Source organism: Eurosta solidaginis, chromosome 3 (genome assembly GCF_040869045.1).
Source record: "Eurosta solidaginis isolate ZX-2024a chromosome 3, ASM4086904v1, whole genome shotgun sequence".
NCBI lineage: Eukaryota > Metazoa > Arthropoda > Insecta > Diptera > Tephritidae > Eurosta > Eurosta solidaginis.
Window position 1 is genome coordinate 117,053,010 of NC_090321.1, and position 26,963 is coordinate 117,079,972.

At 39.7% G+C, this 26,963-nt stretch overlaps 3 protein-coding genes and 1 long non-coding RNA gene across 4 annotated transcripts in view; 2 read left to right on the forward strand and 2 right to left on the reverse strand.

Annotated features, from left to right (window-relative positions):
* The window catches only part of LOC137244249 (succinate--CoA ligase [ADP/GDP-forming] subunit alpha, mitochondrial-like), an 88,153-nt gene extending 86,805 nt beyond the window's left edge, over positions 1-1,348 (reverse strand). The window contains exon 1 of the mRNA XM_067772980.1: positions 1,191-1,348. The gene's annotated coding sequence lies outside the window, so the exon portion shown is untranslated. The remainder of the gene's footprint in view (positions 1-1,190) is intronic.
* LOC137244251 (succinate--CoA ligase [ADP/GDP-forming] subunit alpha, mitochondrial-like) overlaps positions 1-26,963 on the forward strand; it is a 163,374-nt gene that overhangs the window by 77,881 nt on the left and 58,530 nt on the right. The gene's annotated exons all lie outside the window — the stretch shown is intronic.
* LOC137246617 (uncharacterized) lies at positions 12,225-13,553 on the forward strand. The gene is made up of 3 exons (XR_010951601.1): positions 12,225-12,308; positions 12,995-13,208; positions 13,266-13,553. It is a non-coding gene; the product is annotated as an uncharacterized lncRNA (long non-coding RNA).
* LOC137246619 (uncharacterized) lies at positions 24,625-26,345 on the reverse strand. The gene is made up of 4 exons (XM_067777672.1): positions 26,313-26,345; positions 26,100-26,247; positions 25,802-26,036; positions 24,625-25,731 (listed from the first exon to the last, which is right to left on the reverse strand). Exons 2-4 carry the CDS (start codon positions 26,118-26,120, stop codon positions 25,559-25,561), a joined length of 429 nt encoding a protein of 142 aa, XP_067633773.1. The 5' UTR covers positions 26,121-26,247; positions 26,313-26,345; the 3' UTR covers positions 24,625-25,558.

The following is a 26,963-nucleotide window of genomic DNA, read 5'->3' on the forward strand; positions in this document are numbered from 1 at the left end:
AGTGCATTCACTTCTATATTTGATATATATAGAAAGAACCGATACTCAAAATCAAAGCCCAAACAGTAGTTCGGATTTAAATTCGGTTGCCACTAGCAGTCAATCACAAGAAGCAGGAGCAAGTCATGAAAATGGAAACCAAGGTCAAAGTAATGTCGCTCAAAGTAAGAGAAGACAGTTGCAGATGAGATTTTTATCAAAAGGTGCAGTAGAGGTCAATTCAAGTAATGTCAGCAGAGAACTTGTAAATATAATATGTGCAGATTTGCAACCACTACCTATAGTGGAAGATGAAGGTTTTCGAAGCTATACTTACCAGCTAAACCCCAACTATAATTTGCCTTCTAGAAAAATTGTATCCAAAAAATTACTACCTCAACAATATGATATTTCAAAAGCAGCTCTAACTGAAATGTTTCAGGGGATGGATTTTGTAGCAGGCACAACTGATTTATGGAAATCTGACAGCAATAAGAATTTTTTGACTTTGACAATCCATTTCATTCATCAAGTTCAGTCAGAATCTCGGGTATTGTCCAATAGAGAAATAAGAGAGTCATACATCTGACAACATAGCAAGTTTACTGCGACAAGTTCTTGAAGACGAATGGAAAATGTTTGGTAAAGTTGTATGCATTACCATTGATAATGCCAGTAATATAAAAAAAGCAGTCATTGAACTGTTGCAGAAACGTCATCATTCTTGTGTGGCCCATACTTTAAATTATTTTTTGGCATTAAAAAAATGAAAATGTCAAATCAAAATTTTTTTTGTGTTTACTTTGGTTTGGCATTTCCACAAAGTTTAAGAGAGTGATTTAAAAATTTTTTTAAAAATCAAAAAACCAATATGGCCGCTAAGAAGAGTAAATGGTTTTACCTGGTAATATTTATACCATGGATATGATCAACAATTGGAAAGGGAAAGAGAAGACAGATATGAAGCGAGGAACAAAAGAACGCGACAACGAAATGGGTGACAAAGTCCTCTTGCGAAATGTGGTATTCCCACACAAGCTTAGGGAAAATTTTAGAATAGCACCCTCCGAGTTCGGGGTTAAACTTGGTATCAAATGAAAGAGGGAGTTCTCCCGATCACAAATATATATAAGTGCGCAGACTTATAGTTTACGAGTTATTTGATGTTAAAGTTTGCAAATTTAGCAAATTTCTATAGCACTTTCAGTTACAATTTACACATCTTTCAAAACCTTTATGCACATAAATATCTATATAAATTGGCAACGATACACTTAAATTTCATTTTAGTATATTTCACATATAATTCTTGCATTGTTTTTACTTAATATAAAAGTTTTTATTAAATCAATCGCGCTTTTGTAGCAACATTCACATTTATGTGTATATATATTTTATTGATGACATTACAAAGCTGTGCTGCCACATCTAAAAAACGGAACAAGTGCAGAATCGAAAAATAACTTATAAAAATATATTTCATCTGATGTATATATATCTTTAACTTTTCTAGTCTTTATTTACCAAAAATTTGAAAAAGCTCTTTTTTGCATTCGTGAACGAGCTGATATTACCTTATAACTCTTATGTTTATTGTTATGTTAGCCGATCCAACAACGGCTGCGCCAAGCACAGTAATTCTGCGTAGAACACCTTTCCGCGTAGGCGGCCTTCGGCCGCGCTTATTTAAAATAACCCTGGGCTACGCCATGCCAAGTCCGGGTGCGTGGTATAACCGTGGCTACCGCCACGGTGATGTCCTTCCGCATATTACCTTATAACTCTTATGTTTATTGTTATGTTAGCCGATCCAACACCGGCCGCGCCATGCACAGTAATTCTGCGTAGAACACCTTTCCGCGTAGGCGGCCTTCGGCCTTACTTACTTACTTAATTGGCGCTTAACCGTCTAAACGGTTATGGCCGTCCAACAAGGCGCGCCAGTCGCTCCTTCGCTCCGCCAACCGGCGCCAATTGGTCACACCAAGGGAGTTTAAATCGTTTTCCACCTGGTCCTTCCAACGGAGTGGGGGCCGCCCTCTACCTCTGCTTCCATAGGCGGGTTCCGATAGAAACACTTTCTTGGCCGGAGCATCATCTTTCATTCGCATAACATGGCCTAGCCAGCGCAGCCGCTGCGTTTTAATTCGCTGGACTATGTTGATGTCTGCGTATAGCTCGTACAGCTCATCATTAAATCTTCTTCGGTACTCGCCATCGCCAACGCGTAGAGGTCCATAAATCTTTCGAAGAACTTTTCTCTCGAACACTCCCAAAGCCGCTTCATCTGCTGTTGTCATGGTCCATGCTTCTGCCCCATATAGCAGGACGGGTACGATAAGTGACTTGTAGAGTATGATTTTCGTTCGCCGAGAGAGGACTTTACTTTTCAATTGCCTACCTAGTCCAAAGTAGCATTTATTGGCAAGATTGATTCTTCGCTGGATTTCAGTGCTGATGTTGTTGCTAATGTTGATGCTGGTTCCCAAATAAACGAAGTCTTTTACTATTTCGAAATTATGGCTGCCAACAGTAGCGTGGTTGCCAAGGCGCATATGCGCTGACTCTTTGCTCGATGACAGCAGGTACTTCGTTTTGTCCTCATTCACCATCAAACCCATCTTTACCGCTTCTTTTTCCAGCTTGGAGTAAGCAGAACTAACAGCGCGGGTGTTTAGGCCGATGATATCAATGTCATCAGCATATGCCAGTAATTGCACGCTTTTATAGTATATTGTTCCAGTGCGGTTAAGTTCTGCAGCTAGTATAATTTTCTCCAGCATCAAATTAAAGAAATCGCACGATAGGGGGTCACCCTGTCTGAAACCTCGTTTAGTTTCGAACGGCTCGGAGAGGTCCTTCCCAATTCTGACTGAGCTGATGGTGTTGCTCAACGTCATTTTGCACAACCGTATAAGTTTTGCGGGGAAACCAAATTCAGACATAGCGGCATATAGGCAGCTCCTTTTCGTGCTGTCGAAGGCGGCTTTAAAGTCGACGAAGAGGTGATGTGTGTCGATTCTCTTTTCACGGGTTTTTTCCAAGATTTGGCGCATTGTGAAAATCTGGTCGATGGTAGATTTACCAGGTCTGAAGCCGCACTGATAAGGTCCAATCAGCCGGTTCACGGTGGGCCGCGCTTATTTAAAATAACTCTGGGCTACGCCATGCCAAGTCCGGGTGCGTGGTATAACCGTGGCTACCGCCACGGTGATGTCCTTCCGCATATTGCCTTATAACTCTTATGTTTATTGTTATGTTATCCGATCCAACACCGGCTGCGCCATGCACAGTAATTCTGCGTAGAACACCTTTCCGCGTAGGCGGCCTTCGGCCGCGCTTATTTAAAATAACCCTGGGCTACGCCATGCCAAGTCCGGGTGCGTGGTATAACCGTGGCTACCGCCACGGTGATGTCCTTCCGCATATTACCTTATAACTCTTATGTTTATTGTTATGTTATCCGATCCAACACCGGCTGCGCCATGCACAGTAATTCTGCGTAGAACACCTTTCCGCGTAGGCGGCCTTCGGCCGCGCTTATTTAAAATAACCCTGGGCTACGCCATGCCAAGTCCGGGTGTGTGGTATAACCGTGGCTACCGCCACGGTGATGTCCTTCCGCATATTACCTTATAACTCGTATGTTTATTGTTATGTTAGCCGATCCAACACCGGCTGCGCCATGCACAGTAATTCTGCGTAGAACACCTTTCCGCGTAGGCGGCCTTCGGCCGCGCTTATTTAAAATAACCCTGGGCTACGCCATGCCAAGTCCGGGTGCGTGGTAAACCGTGGCTACCGCCACGGTGATGTCCTTCCGCATATTACCTTATAACTCTTATGTTTATTGTTATGTTATCCGATCCAACACCGGCTGCGCCATGCACAGTAATTCTGCGTAGAACACCTTTCCGCGTAGGCGGCCTTCGGCCGCGCTTATTTAAAATAACCCTGGGCTACGCCATGCCAAGTCCGGGTGTGTGGTATAACCGTGGCTACCGCCACGGTGATGTCCTTCCGCATATTACCTTATAACTCTTATGTTTATTGTTATGTTAGCCGATCCAACAACGGCTGCGCCATGCACAGTAATTCTGCGTAGAACACCTTTTCGCGTAGGCGGCCTTCGGCCGCGCTTATTTAAAATAACCCTGGGCTACGCCATGCCAAGTCCGGGTGCGTGGTATAACCGCGGCTACCGCCACGGTGATGTCCTTCCGCATAGTAGTAAAAATATATATTTTCCTTTTTCTTTATTAACTGAAAGGTGGCACGTTAATATTTATATTTGTTTTTTCTTTGTTGATGTGGCAGCACAGCTTTGTAATGTCATCGATAAAATATATACATACATAAATGTGAATGTTGCTACAAAAGCGCGATTTATTTAATAAAAACATTTAAATTAAGTAAAAACAATGCAAGAATTATATGTGAAATATACTAAAATGAAATTTAAGTGTATCGTTGCCAATTTATATAGATATTTATGTGCATAAAGGTTTTGAAAGATGTGTAAATTGTAACTGAAAGTGCTATAGAAATTTGCTAAATTTGCAAATTTTAACATCAAATAACTCGTAAAGTATAAGTCTGCGCACTTTAAGTTATATATATTTGTGATCGGGAAAACTCCCTCTTTCATTTGATACCAAGTTTAACCCCGAACTCGGGGGGTGCTAAACTAAATCGCTGCCCAAGCTTACACCGACGTTTGACGAAACCGAGTATGAAGTATAAAAAGTAAATTGGAACGAGGTAACCATAACTGCAAACGGAAAGACCTCCAGGAGAAATATAAGCCACATCAAAAGACTGCGGGTTATCGGAAACAAAAATCCTATCTCAAAAGAGTATACCGAGGGACCAACCCCCACCACTGCGACCATAACAACACCATCCACACAAATCATGGGCGACAGGTCTTCACAAAATAGGCCGTCATAGACGTCGTTTACAGCATAGATCCAAGGCAGTATCATCAACAATCTTCACTACATTTAATCACGGAGTTGGAAGGAAGACTCGAAAATAAGGGAGAGATGTGGAGACCTGTAGAGACCTATATACACAAGTGTATGTGGGTATGCGATATTTGATGTATTAACGAGTGTAGAGTTAGTTAGTTGATATACGGCAGTTGACCAGTGTGGTTGTGAGAACTTAACAGTAATATATATATTATAAAGCACAGCATTTTGTATATTCGTTTGGCATAGCATAAATAACAGGTGAGTTAATACAATATATAATTTTGTTCGGAAAATTAGTATATTAGAGAACTAAAACAAACACTTTCTCGGTAAATCATTGTTTAATATCACAACAATGTCTCATTTAGGCCTGCGTGTTTGCACTTTTATAATCCTTCCATGTAATTAGGTTTCTCATGGCTCTTCCAAAAACTGGCCACCAGTTCCTCCTTTGCTGAGCTTTTACTCACAGAAACGTATTTTCTCGGTTTCAAAAACTTGAGTAAATGTTTGTTCGGTTGACGGCTGATCATCGTCTACCGAATCAATTCATCGCGTCCAAATTTTCACGCAAAGTTTTATAAACCCACTAAATATTGCAACAAAATAATGTAAACAAGACCAAAGTACAAGACGCTTCCCAAGGCAGTCGGTTCTATGTACCGGAGCGACTCGGGATTTTTCCCGACCAAGGACTGTCATTTCAGTGTGACCCTATTTAATTTGTTTCGTCCCTCCCACAAATTGTCATCCTCTCAGCAGCTCCTTGCAGCAGGACTGCTACATATTCTCTTACTCCGGGAAGGTATCGAACCCAATCCGGGTCCGTCTCCTCACCCCGGTCCTGAGAAATGGTTTTGATGCATTTGCCAGAAAAGAATCTTTTTAGGACGGTCATACTCTGTTCAGTGTGTCTCGTGCAAGGGATGGTTGCATCGGACAGGTTGTTCTGGGCTTGATCCCAAAACCCGACGTCCACGTAACTTTTATAAATCTTTTGTGGCTCCTTGCTGCTCACGCCCAAGGGCGTCCCGTAGTCTACGCCTAAGCGTATCCCCACTACCTTCCAGCAGCTTCGCTGCTCAGCAAGCCACAACAAGTACCCGCTGCTGCTCGCGCCCCACGGCGCCAACAACTCAAACAGCTGATACCACTCATAACTACTACCTTCGTAGTAGAGCTGGTAGCAATGCTGAGCATCAGCCCCTGCCTCCGTCTTCTTCTCCTCCCCTCTTTTCTGGCAGCAATCGTGCAGGTCAGGGAAACAGACTCTTAGTCCCTGCCTCCGTTTGCACCGTCTGCCAGCACAGAATATATAGGTTTGCGACATCCGCTCAATGCAGCTCCTGCCTTGGGTGGTGCCACTTTCCTAGATGTTCTGGTTTCCGCGACGGCAATCCCTCGACGGGTTTCATCGCGCCATGTTGCCAGGTCGCAAACCCAAATCATCCGGGTACCCCAATGCTTGCCCAAGGGTGCCCAGTCCCAAGGCCACAACAGCAATTGCGTCCTGGCCTTCCACAACCTAGGCGTAGTCACCCCTCACTTACCCCTAGAGTGGCGGTGTCACCTCTCATGCACTTCAGAATTCTGCAGTTCAACTGTAATGGACTAACTGGGAAGATTACGGAGATAGTCGATTTCATGAAGCGGCACAACATCCGCATTACTGCGATTCAAGAGACTAAACTCACAGCAAGATCTGCATTGCAGACCTGCTCTGGTTATAATGTCCACAGGAAAGACCGCGAGAGCGGAAATGGAGGCGGCCTCGCGTTTATTATACACCACTCTGTGCAATATCATATATTTGATCCTGGCATCGACCGCAGTGACAATGTCTTAGAACGTCAAGGCCTATCTGTCCGGTCAGGCGATGCAAATCTAGAAATCATCAACATCTACATCCCTCCTGTCACCTGTTGCCCCAGTGGATACCGCCCTAATATCGAGGCCTTACTCACTGGCAACAATCGCATTATCTTAGGCGATTTCAATGCCCATCACGACCTATGGCATTCAAACTTGCGGGCGGACAGTAGGGGTGAGATGTTGGCGGATCAAATAGACGAAACGACGTTCTGCACAATTAACGGAGACGCCCCCACACGTATGGTAGGAAGCTGTCATAGCTCGCCAGATATCTCAATCGTGAGCGCAGAACTCGTAAACTGCGTCAACTGGCAGCCGATGGTAACATTGGCATCCGACCACCTGCCCATACTTATTTCGTTCGAGCGTACCGCCGACTTCATCGTCACCGAAAAACGCACTTTCATAAACTTCAAAAAAGGAAAGTGGGAAGAATATAAATCTGCAACAGACAGCAGCTTTGCTGCCCTCCCTATCCCGACTGATGCCCGCCAAGGGGAGCGTGCCTTCCGTAAGGTCATTGAATCCGCCTCGGCACATTTCATTCCCGCCGGGAGAATTCCCGAAATCCGGCCCCACTTCCCGGCGGAGGCCGCGAGCTTAGCGAGGGAACGCGACCTTATAAGACAGCTTGATCCAGGCGACCCCCAAATAAGGGATATAAACCAACGCATCAGATCGCTTGTGGACGAACACAAGCGGGCGAAATGGGAAGAGCACCTAAGAGGTTGTAACCTCTCTACCGGTGTAGGTAAACTTTGGTCCACCGTAAAGTCCCTATCGAATCCGACTAAGCACAAAGACAAAGTTTCCATCTCCTTTGGCGATAAGGTGCTGTCGGATGCGAAAAAATGCGCGAGCGCTTTCTGCCGGCAATATATAATGCATCCTACGGTCGACAAAGATAGACGGAGAGCCAATAGACGTGCACATAAACACAAACTCAGCGCGTCACCAATTACCATCACCGCTAGAGAGGTTGAGGACGCCATTGGTCGCGCTAAACCATCCAAAGCAGTGGGCCCAGACGGCATAGCCATGCCGATGCTTAAAAACCTAGGGAAAGAGGGTTTCAAATATTTAGCGCATGTCTTCAACCTGTCTCTTTCCACCTTTGTCATACCCGAGAAATGGAAAATGGCCAAGGTGGTCCCGCTACTAAAGCCTGGGAAACCAGCTAACGTAGGTGAGTCATATCGTCCGATATCTCTCCTATCGCCAGTGGCAAAGACGCGTGAAGCCATTTTGCTCCCTCATTTCCAAGCACATTTGCAGCTAGCCCCTTATCAGCATGGCTTCAGAAAACTCCATAGCACTACCTCCGCGCTAAATGTCATTAGCACCCAGATAAATTGCGGTTTGAATCAATATCCCCACCATAGAACAGTACTCGTAGCGTTAGACCTATCAAAAGCTTTTGATACGGTCAACCATGGCTCGTTACTGCAAGACCTGGAAGGGTCTACCCTTCCCCCATGTCTTAAAAGGTGGACCGCAAATTACCTGGGTGGTCGGCAGGCATCGGTGCAATTCAGAAACGAAACATCAAAACAAAGGAGAATTAAACAAGGGGTGCCACAGGGTGGTGTCCTATCCCCGCTTTTGTTTAATTTCTACATATCTAAGCTACCTTCACCACCGGAAAGAGTCACAATCGTTTCCTACGCCAATGACTGCACAATAATGGCCACAGGCCCAGGCCCAAAGATCGATGAGCTATGCAATAAAATAAACGGCTATCTCTCTGATCTCTCCAGTTTTTTCGCCTCGCGAAACCTGTCATTGTCACCGACTAAATCTTCCGCGACCTTATTTACAACATGGACGCCCCAAATGTCGACCATATTGAACATCCACGTCGATGGCACTACGCTACCGACTGTCCTACACCCCAAAATCTTGGGTGTGACGTTTGATCAGGATCTACATTTTGGTGCGCACGCAACCGCAACTGTTCCAAGAATTCAGAGCCGTAATAAAATCCTCAAATCCCTTGCTGGCAGTACCTGGGGAAAAGATAAAGAAACGCTCATGACCACATACAAAGCAATTAGCCAGCCGATTACGTGCTACGCGTCACCCATATGGTCGCCAAGCCTAAAAACCACCCACTGGAAGAAACTACAGACCTGCCAAAATACTGCTCTCAGAATCGCCACGGGCTGTCTTCTTATGTCCCCAGAACACCATCTGCATAATGAGGTGAGAATACTCCCCATCAGGGAGAGAAATGAGATGCTGACCAAACAGTTTCTGTTGAATACCCAGAAACCTGGGCATCCCAACAGACATCTGATTGACGAACCAGCACCGCCTAGGGGCCTAAGGAGTCATCTCCGTAAGCATTTTGAGGAAATACGGCACCTGAGAACCCAGCCGTATGAAGCGGAAAAACACAAGCAGGTCCTTGGTGAACTCCATAGACAGGCGTCGGACCTTTATGTCGGGAATTGCCCGGTGAATCCATTACTTGAAGAAAAATATCCAGAACTCGCAGAAGAGGAACGCATACTCGCCAGGGAAACGCGTGTCACTCTTGCTCAACTTCGTTCTGGATACTGTAACAGGTTAAACTCTTACCTATCCAGAATCAACCCCGACATACAAAATGTATGCCCTGCTTGCAATGTGTCCCCACATGACACCAACCATCTCTTTAATTGTAATGTGGAACCAACGCCTCTAACACCCTTTCCTTATGGTCCACCCCTGTTGAAACGGCAAGTTTCCTTGGACTCCCGTTAGAGGATATTGATGACAATTTGTGATCGGTCGCGGCTATTAGGTGGGGCGAGCATTGCTACAACAACAACAACAAGAATATTTAATTTTTTTATGCACGGAAACGCAATAACAGCTGTTTTTTGTTATCCATAGAGCTGCAAAACTAGCGATGGCACTATCGAAAGTTCCATTTTAAGAAAACCATCGATTTTTTACTGTCGAATGCTGCGAGTGGTATGAAAAAAGGCGCTTCGACCTCATGAGCGTTTTGACCTAATCTCATGCACATACAAATTGTATGAGGGCAACCGAAATTGAATTTCTGCGGAAAAGCTAACGCGTTTTCAAATTTTCGTTTTGAGGGACTTTTCGGTTTGACGTTTGTATTGTTACGAATATTAGCAACACTAAGGGGTACTGTCATCTCTAAGCGATGCTAAGCAGTGACTTGTATGCACATCAATAGATCAATCATTATGTCTACACATATGTACGTACACGCAGCGGAGAAGAGACGTACAAATATTTTATATGAGATGCTCCCAAAAGTATGCAATTATAATTGTGGAAGTGTCGCTCACAAATACACGCGCATATGAGAACCTATACACGTGCATCTGTAGTTATAATTTTATGGGTTGGTGTTGAAATTCTGTATATACAAAATTCTGCTTTTTAAAATTCCGCTTTTTTAAAATTCTGCTTTCAATATTCTGTATTACAAAATTCTGTATTAAACTATAATGTTAACAATGTTAAATAGGTCATGTAATTATTTTGAAAAAGTGCGCCATGCACAGTAATTCTGCGTAGAACACCTTTCTGCATAGGCGGCCTTCGGCCGCGATTATAAAAAATAACCCTGGGCTGTGTGGTATAACCGTGGCTACCGCCACGGTGATGTCCTTCTGCGTAGTATACCCTTTTGCGTAGGCGGCCTTCGACCGCACTTTAAAAAAATAACACTTAGCCGATCCAACACCGGCTACGCAATGCCATGATTCCGGAATTTTGACTTCCAGAATTAAACATGCAGAATTTTGGAAAAGCAGAATTTTAGAAAGCAGAATTTTAAAAAGCAGAATTTTAAAAAAGCAGAATTTTGTTCAGGCAGATTTTTTTTGCAATTTACAGAATTTTGTCACCCAGAATTTTGTAATACAGAATAATGACACGCTCCATAATTTTATAGCAGTAACTAAGTAAATTCTGGAAGCGCCTGGAAGATGCAACGAGGAAATCACAGTGTATAAAAGGCAGCGAGAGTAGAGGAGCGTCAATCAGTTTGATTTAAACAAGCGATTATTCGCGAAGTATAGGTGTTACTGTGAAGTACTTTAATAAAGGTCATTTTTGCATTATTCAATATTGGAGTTATTTATTCAACAGTTTAGCGATTCGAACGTTAGCAGAGAATTTGGAATAAGCGGAATTGCTGTAAATTCGTTACAGTATACATTGTCGCAACGCATTTTTATTTCGGTTAAGGCATAAAAAGGCAGGTGGGCATGTAAAACTGTTGCTTTATCCAAAGATATTGTCGCATATTTATAATCAAAATGAAAAATTTAAACCTGTTTTAGTTGCAGCTTTTTGACATAATTTCCTTTGAGCTTTCGGCCAAAAAAAAAAAATTAACTAACTTTAATACCTATTTTATTTAGTTTATGACTATTGGCCATTGACAAAAAAAAACTACACAGAACTTCGGCCCAGAGCCACATAAAGTTGAGAGACTGCTAGCATGGCATTGTCAAAGCATTGAAGCGAAGTGGCGCGTCAAGCGTTGTATGTAAACGCGTAGTTGCGTTACTTCACCTGCTATATAATATATATATAAACTTGTGTAATGTAGACCGTATGTGCGTGTACGTACATATGAATGTAAATCCTTCCTTATATAGAGCGCTTTTAGGGCCGTTTAAATTTGACGTATCCATATCCATATAAAACAGCTGATCCAACCAACCTTATTGAAATCAACGTAATTGGTTAATGGTGCCATACCATAACGCCCTAGCCATAACCATACCATAGCCAACCAATTGGTTTTTCGCCATATCCATAATCTAAAAATATTTGCGTTGGAGAATTTATTAACCTCTTTGTATATTTTATTTATTGTTTTGGATACGTTTTGACTAAAAACCTTATTCTTTGTGGCATATGCAATTTTTTGCGTTTTCTTAATTTTTATGAAAATTTCACGATTTTTAGGTTAAGGTGCCGATAACTGATTCCAATTGATATGGATAAGTAAAAATATGGTTATGACTGTGTCAGCTTTGCCAAAACCTTTTCCCAGTTCTTCGATTTGACATATGATCTCAACTATACAAGTTTACACATTGTTTAAAATATGTACAAAAAATTGCATGCAATATAGTTGGTATGCAGTCAAGCTTTTTTTTTATAAGATAACAATGACACGCCTTGACATTTTCTTCGGTTTGAAGCGACCAGACTTTACCAGCAAATAATATTTCTGGCTGCATATTCATAAGGATAAATGTCAAAATGTACCTTTTTTAATTTATTTGTCACAGCGGCTCAGTAATACGTTTTTCCGATTATCGGAATAGTGGATGAGCTATCACAATTCTATCGATAAATCTACGTGAAATGTAATCGGTATTTGGCGGTCATTAGCTTTGGCAAATAAAAGTGATTAGTGGAAAATCAGACAAAAATGTTGTGTTTAAATAATAAATTTTTAAATAAATAAAATAATCAACAATAGAGCGCAGAATGAGTAAGGTACGTAAACGCCATATGCGTCGATTAGTTAGTAAGGAAAGGGAAAAGGGTCGTGCAAAATTGAGTTTGGATAGAAGTGAAACTGGTCCGGCCGTGCAAATTTCTAGACCGGTTGATACTGAAGAAGTGCTTCCTGATGAGCCAAGTTGCTCACAGAAAGTACATCTTTGTTAAAAACTGAAAAAAATAAATGGGGCATTCGTAACAAAATAACATATAAAAGTCTTTCCGAACTTTTAACGATTCTTTTAGAAGAAGGTATGAATGTACCCAAAAGTGCGGAACCTCTTTTAAAAAATAAGTCAGGAATTTTAGTTAAAAATATGAGCCCGGGATTATACTGTAACATAAGCATTAAAACGCAACTAAATAGAATTGGAGAAACTATAACCACATAACTCTTGATGCTAATATTAGCCGTGTTTTTTAACACGCGTATATACGTTTACGTTTACGGGTAAAACAAAAAAAACGGTCATCGACAGTTGCGCATAGCCATATAAAACATTTGGCAGCACTGCCCCGCAAATGTCAAAATGCCACAAAAACTTGGCAGAACTGTATACGTATACAAATTTTTTTGGTTTATTTATGATTTTTAATTGAAAATGGAGGCGGTCAGAAAAGTTCTTGAGTAATACAACAATTTCATACATTCGGTCATTTATTATATAAATCGTTTTCAGAATTCCGAAAGTATGTTGCGCATTATCAATGAAGTTCTAGACATAGCTGAGTTAGCCGACGAGGTAACTTCATCCAGTTCAGATGAAGACTCTGGTAGCGAGAGCGACGCGCCTGGAAGATGTCAAAACTTTGTTGGAACTATTGATGCAATGAGCGAAAAAGATTTTAAGTCCCACATGAGAATCAAGCGAGGCACTGCGGATTTCTTAATAGGTAATTTGCAAAAATGCATATCGCTTCGCGAAGTCTAATGAAAATCTTAAATTACAGAAAGATACTCTCAGAGCCTTTCAGGGCTTTGTTGCACATACATTGGAAGGTCAAAAATAAGTCCCAAATGTTGTGTTTATATTTACATGTGGTATATTAGCAACACAGTTACCTTTCTACTTAGACACTATAATACGTGCGAGCGAGCAATGAATTGTTTTTTAATTCAAATATACACGAAAGCTTAAAAATAAAAATGTCGTGTGATAAGTGCAAATTAGCAATTAACAGAGAAACTGGAATACGGTGCGATGGTGTTTGCGGGAAGATTTATCACCTAAAAACAAAGTGTTGTGGCCTAGATGAATATGCATCTACTGTGCTAAATCAAAATAAATTGTTAAGATTTATGTGTGACGACTGCGTTACATATATATATAATATAGATTCTGCAATGCGAAACATGCAAGCAGTGATAAACAAAAATGGTGCCCTATTAGAAGAGTACAAAGGTGAATTCGAATTGGCGCTTAAACATAACGAGTATGAAATAAAAAAATTATTAGAGGCGATTGAAATTAAATTTAGCGAGAGAATAAAAGAAATGCAAAAGGTGCAAGAAAAATGTGTAGTAAATATAAGTGAAGTAAAGAAAATAAGAGATGTAGCGGAGATATTTAAGAAAGACAGCGAGAAAAATTGCAGTGAAATTAAAAATAGTAGCGAAGAGAATAAGAAAGCACAAAAAGAAATAAAAGAGTTAGTTGGTAAAACGAAGGCCGCCAACAAACAAATGTCATTTGCTAAAGTACTAAAAAAAGATAAGAGAGTGATGCCAGATATTAGAAAAGAAGTGCCTTTAATAATAAAGCCTAAATCAAAACAAAACAGCAATCAAACAAAAACCGATTTAAATGAAAAAGTTGATCCAAAAGAACTGAAAATAAGCAATGTACAGTCTAGAGCAAATGGTGTGATATTAATCGAAAGTGAAAACGACACGGAAAGAAATAAAATAAAATGTGCAATCGAGGACCGTATTGGCGAAAAATATGAAGTAAAAATACCCAAAGTTATGTCTCATAGATTTGTAATATCGAGGATGAACTTTAAACATGCAGATGAAAAAATAATCGAAATGTTAAAAAAACAAAATACTTACATTGCGGATGGAAATCTGAAAGTTTTAAAACAGTATGAAACAAAAAAGTTCAATGTAATATACTACAATGCATTAATCGAAGCAGATCCGGAAACGTTCCAAAAGACTATCGCCGCCGAAAAAGTAAATATAGGTTGGGAAAAATGTAGAGTTTTTGATGGCCTTGAGGTACAACAGTGCTATAAATGTAGATGATTCAACCACAAAGCCGCACAATGTAAAAATGAAGAAATCTGTGTGAAATGTTTAGAAAAACATAGTTCAAGGGATTGCAACCGAGAATTAACAAATAAATGTATTAACTGCATACGTGCGAAAGAAAGACTAAATATCGATGTGGACATTAATCACGTGACATTTAGTAAAATATATAATATACTGTCTCTAAACCAGTCCGGATTTCGTAAGAATCATTCATGTGAAAGTGCAATAAACTTCGTCGTAAGTGAGTGGAAGAAGCGTCCACGAAAAACAATAATAGCAGCTCTATTTCTTGATTTTAAAAGAGCATTTGAAACAATAGACAGAGGTATTCTAATAAAAAAGCTGTATATGTATGGAATAAGAGGAAAAGAGCTACTTTGGTTTAAGGACTACCTTACAAATCGTAGACAGCAAACAAAAATAAAATCCACAAAATCAAGTTTTTCATATGTGAATACAGGGGTGCCCCAAGGATCTCTTCTGGGAGCAATTCTGTTTATAATTTACATAAATGATATAGAAAAAGTGATATCAAAATCCAAATTGGTAATGTATGCAGACGATACATTGGTATATACAGAAGCAGAAACAGTGGAAGAATGTAAACGAAAGTTAGAATGTGATATAGATGAAATTATGAAATGGCTTAAAATGAATAGGCTCAAATTAAATGAACAGAAAACAAAAGTAATGGTGATAAATACAAATAGCGAAATAAATTTAGAGATAAATAATACTAGTATTGAGCAAGTAACCAATATGAAATACTTAGGTGTAATAATAGACAATGAGCTCATGGACCATTTGTGTAAAAAAGCTGCAAAAAAGATTTACTTCTTTAGCAGAATACGAAATAAATTAGACACTTTAACAGCAATAAAAATATACAATACAATCATAAAGCCACATTTTGAATACTGTTCCACAATTCTGTACACATCTTGTAACCAATCACAAATAGGAAGGATACAGAAATTACAAAACAAATGTATGAGATCAATAATAAAATGCCACAAATACACCCCAATAAGTCACATGCTTGAAACTTTGAAATGGCTAAATATTGAGAAAAAACTGATGCTCAATACACTAATAATGATTTTTAAAATTAAACAGAACAGGGCGCCGATGTATTTAACAAGTTGCATTCAGTATGTTAGAGATACACACCAATATGCTGTGCGGAATGCGAATGACTTTCGACTAGGATTACAGCGGACTACTGCAGCCCAAAACACATTATTATATAAGGGCCTTAACATATTTAACTCGTTACCTGATTATATCAAACGAGAGAATAATATTATGAATTTTAAACGGCTATGTATAGATCTTATTCGAGGCTAAAATACTTTTTATTACTTTTTATTACTTAATATATATATATATCATACACGTCTGTTAATTGAAAATGAATTTGTGATATTTAAAATTTATTGTGAAATCAAAAAATATGTAAACATATTAATAATAAATATCAATCTATCTATCTATCTATCGTCAACTTGGTGACTTATTTGGAGTGACGAAATCAACGGCATGGCAAGTTGTTCGACGCGTTACTTCATGGCTTATTACCATAAGTCACGAGTACATCAAAGGGCCACAAGGTCCGGAAATATCAAGGAACTGCTACAAGTTTTACGAAAAACGACAAATACCCAACGTAATTGGGGCAATAGACTAAACACATATAGCCATAAAAGCGCCTAAGGTGGGAAAGGAAAACTATTTTGATAGAAAGCAAAATTACAGTTTAGTTTTGCAAGCGGCTGTAGATGCAGACAAAAAGCTTATAGATATTTACTGTGGTGAACCAGGCTCTTTACATGACAGTCGTGTTCTTAGAAGATCCTCGCTTTTCGCACATGCTGAATAAAGCTATGAGGAATGTTTCCGAATTCAACTTTATTACTTGGAGATTCGGCATATTTTAGTACAAAGTGGTTAGTGCGTCCATATAAAGACAATGGACACCTCACGGAACTTCAGAGAAGTTTTAATCAGCGGCATTCACAAACGCGTGTGACAGTAGAAAACACTTTCGGTTTGTTCAAAACACGGTTCCGACGATTGCTAAAGTTTACAGAGCATACTGATATAAATGCAGTCACGAATTTAATGTGTAGTATTTGTGTTATGCATAACATATGCATAATAAAAGACGATATTGGTGAAGAAGAAAATGTAGAGCAAGTGGGCTTAAATTTTGGGTTTGAAATAGTTGATTTTGGTAGTTCACACCTAAGTCGCCGAGATTAATTATTTAACTATCTTTACCAAAATAACTAGTCCTTTCAATCAGCGGCGGATAAAGTACATGTTTTAAAAAATGTACTGATCATTAGTTCTAATTATCACAGAACAAATAAAAACTGTGTTAATAATGAATCACACTGAATGCATATGAGGACTTGTTGCTCATCGACTTTTCTTTTGGAGTAGCGCATCTTTTACACACGGCAACTCTATCAATTCAATTATTTGACATGTGGATTTGGCACAACTTACCCATTGTTTACTATTTATAGATTAGCAATCTACTAAACAGAAATACTGGCTGTCTTTAAAAAATTTACCAGCTGGATCATATAAGAGTAATTTTTGGATTTAGTATTTGTAAGATTGAGTCAAACAAATTGCATTTAACAAAAATTGATGGATCCTGCCATTCTCTGGTGGAATTCAATGGCAAAGTGGTGGCTGGTATAAACAGTTTTGTACCCCTTTATGAATTGACTAATGAAAAGGAGTTGCGAATGGAATGTAATATACAAAATAATATATCTGATTTGTATCTAAAAGCCAAAGGTGTGCTATAATGCAGTGAAGTTCACGAAGTATGTATAAATATGTATATATAACACTCCTTATTCTATTCAGGTGACTGGTGGGCGATTTAATGCGTTCAATGACTTTACTGCAACACAAGCAAGTTGAGATATCACGTGGTTGTGATCCAAAATGGATGTGTGCCGTCGAAATTTTGGATGATCGATTGGTAATTCTATACGACAGCATGACACTGCTAATACGCGTCCAAAAGTATCGAAAGAGGTGTCAAAAGACGCGTATTAATCTCGACAACAATAATCTGAAACCGGAACATAAAAATTTTATCTCGGTCCCGAGATATTTTCAGTGAACTTGGCGCTTTTCATGTGGTTGTTGTAATTTGTACCCATAAAAAAAATTGTGAACGCAGAAGGACATCACCGTGGCGGTAGCCACATTATACCACACACTCGGACTTGGCATGGCGTAGCCCTGGGTTATTTTTTATAAGCGCGGCCGAAGGCCGCCAACGCAGAAAGGTGTTATGCACAAAAATACTATGGATTTCACCCCCGGTTTCGGAGGGGACCGCGGGTTTTTGTTAATATCTTTTGAACGAGTTAAAATTTTTATTTTCCGGTTTCGAATTATTAATACTGATGTCAAGGCGCGTCGTTTGACACCTCTCTCGATATTTATGGACTCGTATTAGCAGTGTCATGCTGTCGTATAGAATTACCGATACATTCTTAGGCTCGGAGACCTCTGCAAATCGTTTTGTTTTTCAAGAGCATAGGTAAAAAATTATCAAATTATTTCGATCCAACATCATATCTATCATTCTTTCTCCACTCCAGTGCGGCCACCACAGATGAAGAGCGACAGCTGTTGCCTGAGGTAGCTGGCTTTCATTTGGGCGATGTTGTGGATATATTCCGTCACGATTCATGGTAATACAAAGTGTTGGCGAACGCACTACACCCATTTAAGGTTGTGTGTTGTATTGTTGTTGATGTTGTTTTTGTATTGACAGTGCTTCACCATTCAATGGGCACGACCACTTACAAATTGTCATCAAAGTCCTGTATCGGGAGTCTAAGCTAACTGGCAGTTGGAACAGCAGCAGACCATAAGGAGATTGGTGTTAGAGGTAGGTTCCACATTACAATTAAAAATATCGTTGGTGACATGTGGGGACACATCGCATGCAGGACATACACTATGTATTACGTTAAGTTGGGCCAGGGTGACTCGTGTCTCCCTTGGTAGTGTGTTTGGTCCTTCTGCGAGAGTAGGATATTATATATTGATCGGTTCACCAGGCGTATCCAGTCAAAGGCGTTTACCGATTCTGTGTGGATTTTGCTTAGGGCCTCCTTATACTTTTCTAGATTAAACGGCTGCGTTGGCAGGTGCCGGATCTCGTTAAAGAGCTTATGGAGATGTTCCCCTAAGCCTTTCGGAGACGGCGCTACATCAAGCAGTTGTTTCCTAGGGTGTGCTCTTTGGCCCCGTTATGTAGGTGGTGTTCGGCGGTCATAAGGAGACATCAGGTGACAGGTCTGATTGCAGCATTTTGACAGGCCTGTAGTCTTTTTTTTTTTAAGATCAGGCGACCAAACTGGTGACGCGTTACTCATAAGCAGCCGGTTAATTACTTTGTACATGGTTAGAAATGTTTCTTTATGTTTTCCCCAACAAGCCACTTGAGGATTTTGTTGCGGCTTTGTGCTTTGGATACAGTTCTGGTGGCATGCGCCTTGAAGGCCAGACTATTATCTAACGTTACCCCTAAGATCTTTGGGTGACTGATAGTTGGTAGTGTGGCACCATCAACGTGAACGTCCAATATTTGCGGCATCTGTTCCTTTGTCGGTGATAATGCCAGGTTGCACGAGGTGAAGAAACTAGAAAGATGTTGTTGTTGTAGCAGTGCTTCGCCCCATCCAATAGTTGCGAGCAATCACAAATTGTCATCAATGTCCTCTAACGGACCATAATGTCTGTCCGTCTGTCTGTTTGTATGAAACTAGTCCTCAATTTTTAAGATATCTCGATAAAATTTGGTGAGCGGGTTTACTTAGGTGTCCGATTAGACATTTGTCGGAACCAGCCGGATCGGACCACTATAGCATATATCCTCCATATAACCGATTTTTCAAAAGAGGATTTTTTGTCATATCTTCTTCAATTTAACAGATTGAAGCTTCAAACTTCACCATATACTTTCGTATATTGCACATATTGTTGTCTGAAAAAATTGATGAGATCGTCCCGATCAGACAAATCTCTTGATCTAAACGCTGCTAGCATCGCCAAATGTACCACTCTTCTGGTCCGTGGTTTCTCAATGCTTTGTATGCGGTAGATGGTATCACTGATCTTCTTCACAACCTTGTACGGGCCTTCCCAACTGCACCGAAATTTGGATGGAATACCTTTCCGCCGGTGAGGGTTATATAACAGTACCAAATCTCCCGCCAAGAAACTTTTCGAATTATTGTTCTCATGGTACCTGTGTTTCATCGTACCACTCAATACCCTGGTTCGTTCCTTCACACTCTGTTGTTTGGCCGATGAACTACTTCGTAGAGCTTGCGCTGGACGGATTTGCTTTGCATAATCAGTATCGTTCCCACGTTTCCCCACAGTAGTGCGCTCTGGCTGGAAACTACCTTCGCATTTTTTCTCGGAAATTCGTTGCTTCGGTTTCCTGCGTCTTTTAGGTTTTGTCAATGCCAGTGTTTCTCTCACAGGTACTTTTGATTTTGATTTATTTGGCCCATTCGATCTATCAACCTTTGCCTTTGACTTTGGTGGTCTTTGTCGAGTCTTTTCCACCAGTACCCGATTACTGCTGAACCCTTTTTCCAAACTAAAGTTAAGTGGTATGTCCTGGTTCTTATAGCGCATAATTTTTCTCCGCATATCGATCCTGATGTCATGGTCAACCAAGAAGTCCACTCCCAATTATGAATTCATCAACGATCTCCGCCACAACGAATTTGTGTAGAACCATGACTTTTCCAATTAATACCTCACATACAACTTCGCCTTGGACTTGATTATACTCGCCTGTGACCGTACGCAACCTTGCTCCAGGTAATGACTTTACTCTCCTGTAGACCAAATCAGATCGAATCAAGGAATGAGATGCCCCCGTATCTACAGTCAGTACACGCTCTTTACCATCCACATTCCCTCTGATGGTAAGATTGCTTGATTTCCTTCCAATCTGCGACACAGATATCACAGGACATTCAATAGCCGGGGCAAGTTTTCGTTCTTTACATCCGACACGCTCTTGCTCATTCCGCCAGCTTTGCGTTTACGGCCACCCACATTGTTGGAACTATTAGGTCCAAGATCGCAATGACGTGCAATGTGACCTGGGTTGCCGCACTTGAAACATTTAACAACTCCGGCATTCTTCTGTTGAAATCCCTTCAGTGCTTCCAAAATTGTGTCTACCCACTCTGGCCTTTCTACTTCAACACGGCGTGCTTTGAAAACTGGCTTACACAGAAGCGACGCTGTTTCCTGAATCAGAGCATGGATACCGTTTCAGCAAATGTTAGTTTTGGATTCGCATATGTAGCCCGCTTCGTTTCCACATCTCGTATGCCATTTATAAAGCTCTGAATCTTTACCCTTTCAGTGTATTCCACGGGTGCATCCGCATTCGCTAAATGTGCTAGCCTTTCAATATCCCACGCAAACTCTTGCAATGTTTCACCAGGCCTCTGGAAACGGTTCAGCAACTCCATTTGGTATATCTGTTTTCTATGCTCGCTTCCATAACGTCGTTCTACAGCAGCCATCAATGCTTCATAAGTGTTCCGTTCGTACTCTGGAATCGTCTGCAATATTTCGGCAGCTGGTCCCTTCAGTGCCACGAACAGAGCTGCAACTTTATCTTCAGCATTCCATTGATTCACTGCTGCGGTCTTCTCAAAATGTAGCTTAAAGACCTGAAAAGGAACAGAACCGTCAAAGGATGGTGTCTTTACCTTTGGATTATTTGCTGAAACAGCTGGGCGATTTAGTTGTAGCTGTTCCATACGATCTTTTAAATCATCTACTTCTGCCTGAAATTGAGCCATTTTGTCATCCTGCGCTTCCAGTTTTGATGATACCTGGTCCAAAACTTCTGCCGACATTTCAGATATACGTGCCTCTTGCGCTTCCAATTGAGATGCCATATATGTCTTTTGGTCTTCCAGTTGAGATGACACTTGCGACGTCATTTCTGAAATACGTGCCTCCTGTGATTCCAGTTGGGATGCCATATATGTCTTCTGTTCTTCGAGCTGTGTTTCCATCTTGGATGTTATCTGTATCGACTGCGATTCCAGCTGAGATGACATTTGCGACGACATTTCGGATATACGTGTTTCTTGTGCTTCAATCTTTGATGTTATACGTGTCTGTTGGGATTCCATCTGTGATGACAGTTGACATGTTATTTCTGTCTTTTGCGATTCCAGTTGGGATGCCAATTGTGACGACATGTTGGTAGATATTTGTGATGACATTTCGGACATTTGTGCCGATATTGCAGCCAACATCATGTTCAGTTCTGTGTTCGCCATTGTCTGCGGTGTTTCATTTTTCTCTTCAATTTTTGCTGTTGTCTCGTCCTCATCAGGATAAAAGACATACTCGTCCACATCAATTCCTTCTGCCTCCATTGCCTCTCGTAGCCGTGCCTGAAGTTCGAGTTTAACGCCGCATGTATTCAATCCACGGCTCTCCAACTCCTTCTTTAGTTGCTGGATCTTCAATTCACTGAACTTCGCCATGTCCTTGTTGTCCTCTTGAGTTTATTCAACAATTCCTCTTCTGACACCAATTGTAACGAAGTTGCTGCAAATCCTCTTATTTGCAAACCTCTGCTAAGTTCGAATCACTAAACTGTTGAATAAATAACTCCAATATTGAATAATGGAAAAATGGCCTTTATTGAAGTACTTCACAATAACACTCAAACTTTGCAACGAATAGCTTAATACCAAACTGATAGCTTAAATGAAACTCTACTATTCAAAATAATACTGCTATTGCTCGCTAGATATCGTCTTAGTCGTAACTGCTTGACAACTCAAATCAAACTGAATTACAGCGCCTCTACATCTGTCGCCTTTTATACTCTTTGGTTTCCTCGTTCGCATCTTCCAGAATCTACTAGCATTGTCCATGAGCTCTCAAACTTCTCAGCTGTAACTACAATTGCACAATTTTATAGTTTTTCTCATTGCATACTTATAGGAGTATCTCAGATATATGCATGTGTTAGTGCATTGACTCTCCGCTGCTCGTATACGTACATGGTACATATATGTAGACGCAGTTATTGTTTCGTTTATGTAGATACATCATGATTGAATTATTGATGTGCATTCACGTCACTGCTTAGCATGGGCTTAGAGCTGGCAGCACTCCTTAGTTTTGCTAATATTCGTAACAATATAGTATATATCCCCCACAACCGATTGTTCAGATAGGAAACTTTTCGTAATTACTGCCCTATTTTAAGAGATAGAGGCTTAAAAATTTCAACGAATGCTTACGTATATAGCATATATTTTTGTCTGAAAAAATCATAAAGGTCGGTGGTATATATAGTATATATATATTTTCGCAATTTCAGCCCCATTTTAACAGCTAGAAGCTTCAAATTTCACGAAATGCTTACGTGTACAGCATATAATGTTGTCTGAAAAAATCATTGAGATCGGTGATATATATAGAATATATCTCATACAACCGATTGTTCAGATAAGAAACTTTGCCCAATTTCTGCCCCATTTTAACAGCTAGAAGCTTCAAATTTCACCAAATGCTTACATATATAGTATATATTATTGTCTGAAAAAAATCATACAGATCGGTAGTATATATATTATATACCTCATATAAACTGTCATTTTTGTCCCTTTTTTACGGCTAGAAACTTCAAATTTCATATGACGCTTACGTCATATATTGTTGAAATGCGTGATTCGTAGTCATAGTTTTTACACGCAGACCACAAAAAACCTGAAACTTTGCATCCTCAAACAAAGTATCCACCTATTTTTTATTTTATATTTATCTTAAAAATCGTGTAGGTATGTACATCTGTTCACTATATATCTTATCTTATACATCCGATTATTTTTTGGAGATTACGAACGAGATAAGATTATTGTTCAGCCCCATTCATGAAAGGTATGAAGTCTTCGACACAGCCGAAGACAGTCCCGTCCTTACTTGTTTTTAATTGATGTTGAAAACGATGAAGTTAATAGTGCCCTAAAGTCAAAACTACCACTCATTATCATATTATTATTTAAATGAGTTTTTTTTTCTATTACAGCATCAAATCACCGTAACAATAGTTATGATTCAACACGCGTATCCCTACCAGAACGTTGAAGCGACAAAGATATGATGAAAGCAATAAATATCCCTTGTAGGGAGTCTCGAAGGAAAGTTCATCCGGGAATCGAATACAAGCTAATCGCTAAGGACACAATGACTCCACTGCCTGGAGTTTTAGAGGTCAAAAGTCCCAACATGAGACTTCCTTACTACACTAAAAACCCCTATCTTCTAGCATCACCACAGCGTTGAATGCCATAACTAATAAAAATTGCTGGCTTAATGTATGACTGAAAATCATAATTAAAATGTATTTATTATATATAATAATCTCGTGTCATGGTTTTACTGGAACAACTCCTCCAGAAATTACTGAACCGAATTTTGTATGTATATATGGTAGGTATGCGAGAACGTAGCTAAATATATTTCATACTTTTGGGTAACCAAGGCCCTGAGATATCTACCTAAATATGGACCCCGAAGACCATACAACGAGGGTTTATATACCCTTGCTCTGTTCTGGAGATAGAAAGCTATATATATACCAGAGGTACCTCCAAGGATTTTTGATTTAACGATATGGGTTTCAAACATATGACAAATGATGGTTTTTATTTCAATATCTTATTCTGCTCCCGAGATATTGGCCTAAACTGGGGTAGAGATAAAAGGTAGAGGTAGATGTTAAGGGCAACAGTAGTAGTAGAGGCAAAGTTAGAAAGGAAAAGAAAAAGGGTAAGAAAAGACAACAGTTTTCGAACTAGCAGCCGAGGTATTCCATTCAGTAGTCTATATATAGCCTTGTTTTTTGTAACAAAATTAAATTATCAAATTCAAAATATATTTGTCTAATTATCACAATACTAAATTCCTCAATTCAATCATTTTAAATTTACATACATATTTACACACATTCATAACATAATTTTAGTTTATAAATTCGCTTACTTGCCTAAAATACTAACGATTATTTTTATTATTTTTAAATACTTAATTTACCCTAGCCCTGCGAAATGAATACACTATCACTAGGTTTTTAAATTCATTGCTCATCACATTTTAAATTCAATGTTGTTTTTTTTTAATTTTAAAATTCTAAAATACTAACGATTATTTTTATTTTTAAATACTTAATTTACCCTTAGCCCTGAATTTCGAAATAAATAGACTATCACTAAGTTTTTAAATTCATTGCTTATCACATTTTAAATTCATTGTTTTCTTTTTTACTTTTCTAATTTTAAAATTCATTTGCATCTTAATAAAAATTGAGCAATTGCTTCAGCTTAAGACTTCCGACCTTCTACTTGAATTTTTGCTTAAGAAAATTTTTGTGAAGTTTCAGAAATCTTAAGAAGAAGCACTTATTTTTTCGATCGTGATATTCACGCTTTTGTATACTCAGTGCATCTGTTGTATAAACTTAGGAGAGCGTGAGCATAATGTGTTGTGAAGTACCTGAAAAATGCTATTTATCACGATTTAGCAACAATTGAAGATGATTGTAGAAATATTGAAGTGTAAGTGTAACATACGTACAAGTTCTTTACTAATATATTTAAGCAAATGAATTTGATTCAATGTATTTCAGCATTTTTCAGGTACTTCACAACACATTATGCTCACGCTCTCCCGAGTTTATACAACAGACGCACTGAGTACACAAAAGTGTGAATTCCTTGGCTTAAGGAGCATTTCATTTCTCCGAAATCATATTCTTGATATCCTCGTAAAATTTTCTTTTTAACTCTAACTTTTTTTCATAATAGTTCTCCTTTGCACTCTTTTTTTTTCGGCGATTGCTTGTTCCAATAGTCAAAGGTACTCGGTTGGAGGCTACATAGCACTATGACTCTGGGCTGGCAAATGAGTTTTCACTGGACGCTGGCACATCTCCTAAAGGATCGTGATTACAACTCGACAAGCACCTTGATGTGCAAGCTATATTGCGCTGAGACTCTGTGTTCGATGATGAGTCTTCACTGGACAACAACAGGGTATCACGAAGTAAACATGACTCTATCAATAAATATAAACAAATATTGTATTTAAGAGAAACTAATAGATAACCAATTAGTGAATTATTTACCAACAGCAGCCAACGAACAGCGCTCAGATAATGGCCTTTGAATTCTTGAGCCTAAATTCAGGCTGTGAGAATTTGAGATTATTGGCTCACGACCAAAAATCTCATTCATTTCTTCCATAAATGGACATTTGCAATATGTCGCACCGGTCTGCGTGTTGTTGTCCTTCGCGCTTTTATACGCTATCAAAAGTGTACGCGTCTTCGCCTCCAACGCCTCTATTGTTACAGTGGTATCCTACAAAATCAACATAAAACATAATCAACCCTTTGAATACAAAATTTTCTAAAAGAAACATACCAAAAAGCCTCGTCCAAACATATCTTCCAACACGTTCACGTAAGCATACTTCTTTTTCCTGCTATGCTTAAACTCGTCCTTTCGGGTACTGTACCACTGCAACAAAAGAAGCGTCTCCTCCCTCGTCCAACGTTTCCTTGATTATTTTCTGAAGAAATTGAATAAATATGCATTATTTAAAATTTTTTATAATATTTACACAAAATTACTTACATTTCTCCTGCTGACATTTTGTTTTTTAATTAGGGATGGTAAAACTGAATATAAAAGTCGATAAAAACTACTTATTGAAACTTGGAAGTACTGATTTTATATTCTACTATTTCACAAGCGACAAAAAGCGACTTAGCAGTCTTAAGCGTAAACGGATATACGCGTGTTAAAAAACACGGCTATTGATGTGTTACTATTATATCGCAGTTCGATGGTATAAGTTTGGCCAATTTTGTTGTGGCGGCCGCCGTGGTGTGATAGTAGCGTGCTCCGACCACACCGAGGATCCTGGGTTCACGCCCCGGGCAAAGCAACATCAAAAATTTTAGAAACAAGATTTTCCAATTAAAAGAAAATGTTTCTAAGCGGGGTCGCCCCTCGTTGGCAAGCACTCCGAGTGTATTTCTGCCATGAAAAGCTCTCAGTGAAAACTAATCTGCCTTGCAGATACCGTTCGGAGTCGGATAAAATAAATAGGTCCCGTCCCGCCAATTTGTAGGATAAATTAAAAAGGAGCACGACGCAAATAGGAAGAGAAGCTCGGCCTAAAAGCTCTTCGGAGGTTATCGCGCCTTACATTTTTTTTTTAGTTAATGTACCAAATACGGCAGTTTTCGCTACTGGCATTTATCTAGACAAATCGAAGCCATG

Bases quoted from the DNA above. Each gene is read 5' to 3' on its own strand.
- LOC137246619 (XM_067777672.1), bottom strand. From the start codon at position 26,120: ATGTTTGGACGAGGCTTTTTG. The intron at 26,037-26,099 runs GTATGTTTCTTT...TTGATTTTGTAG, and splicing joins TGTTTGGACGAGGCTTTTTG to GATACCACTGTAACAATAGA. The intron at 25,732-25,801 runs GTAAATAATTCA...ATTTATTGATAG, and splicing joins CTGTTCGTTGGCTGCTGTTG to AGTCATGTTTACTTCGTGAT.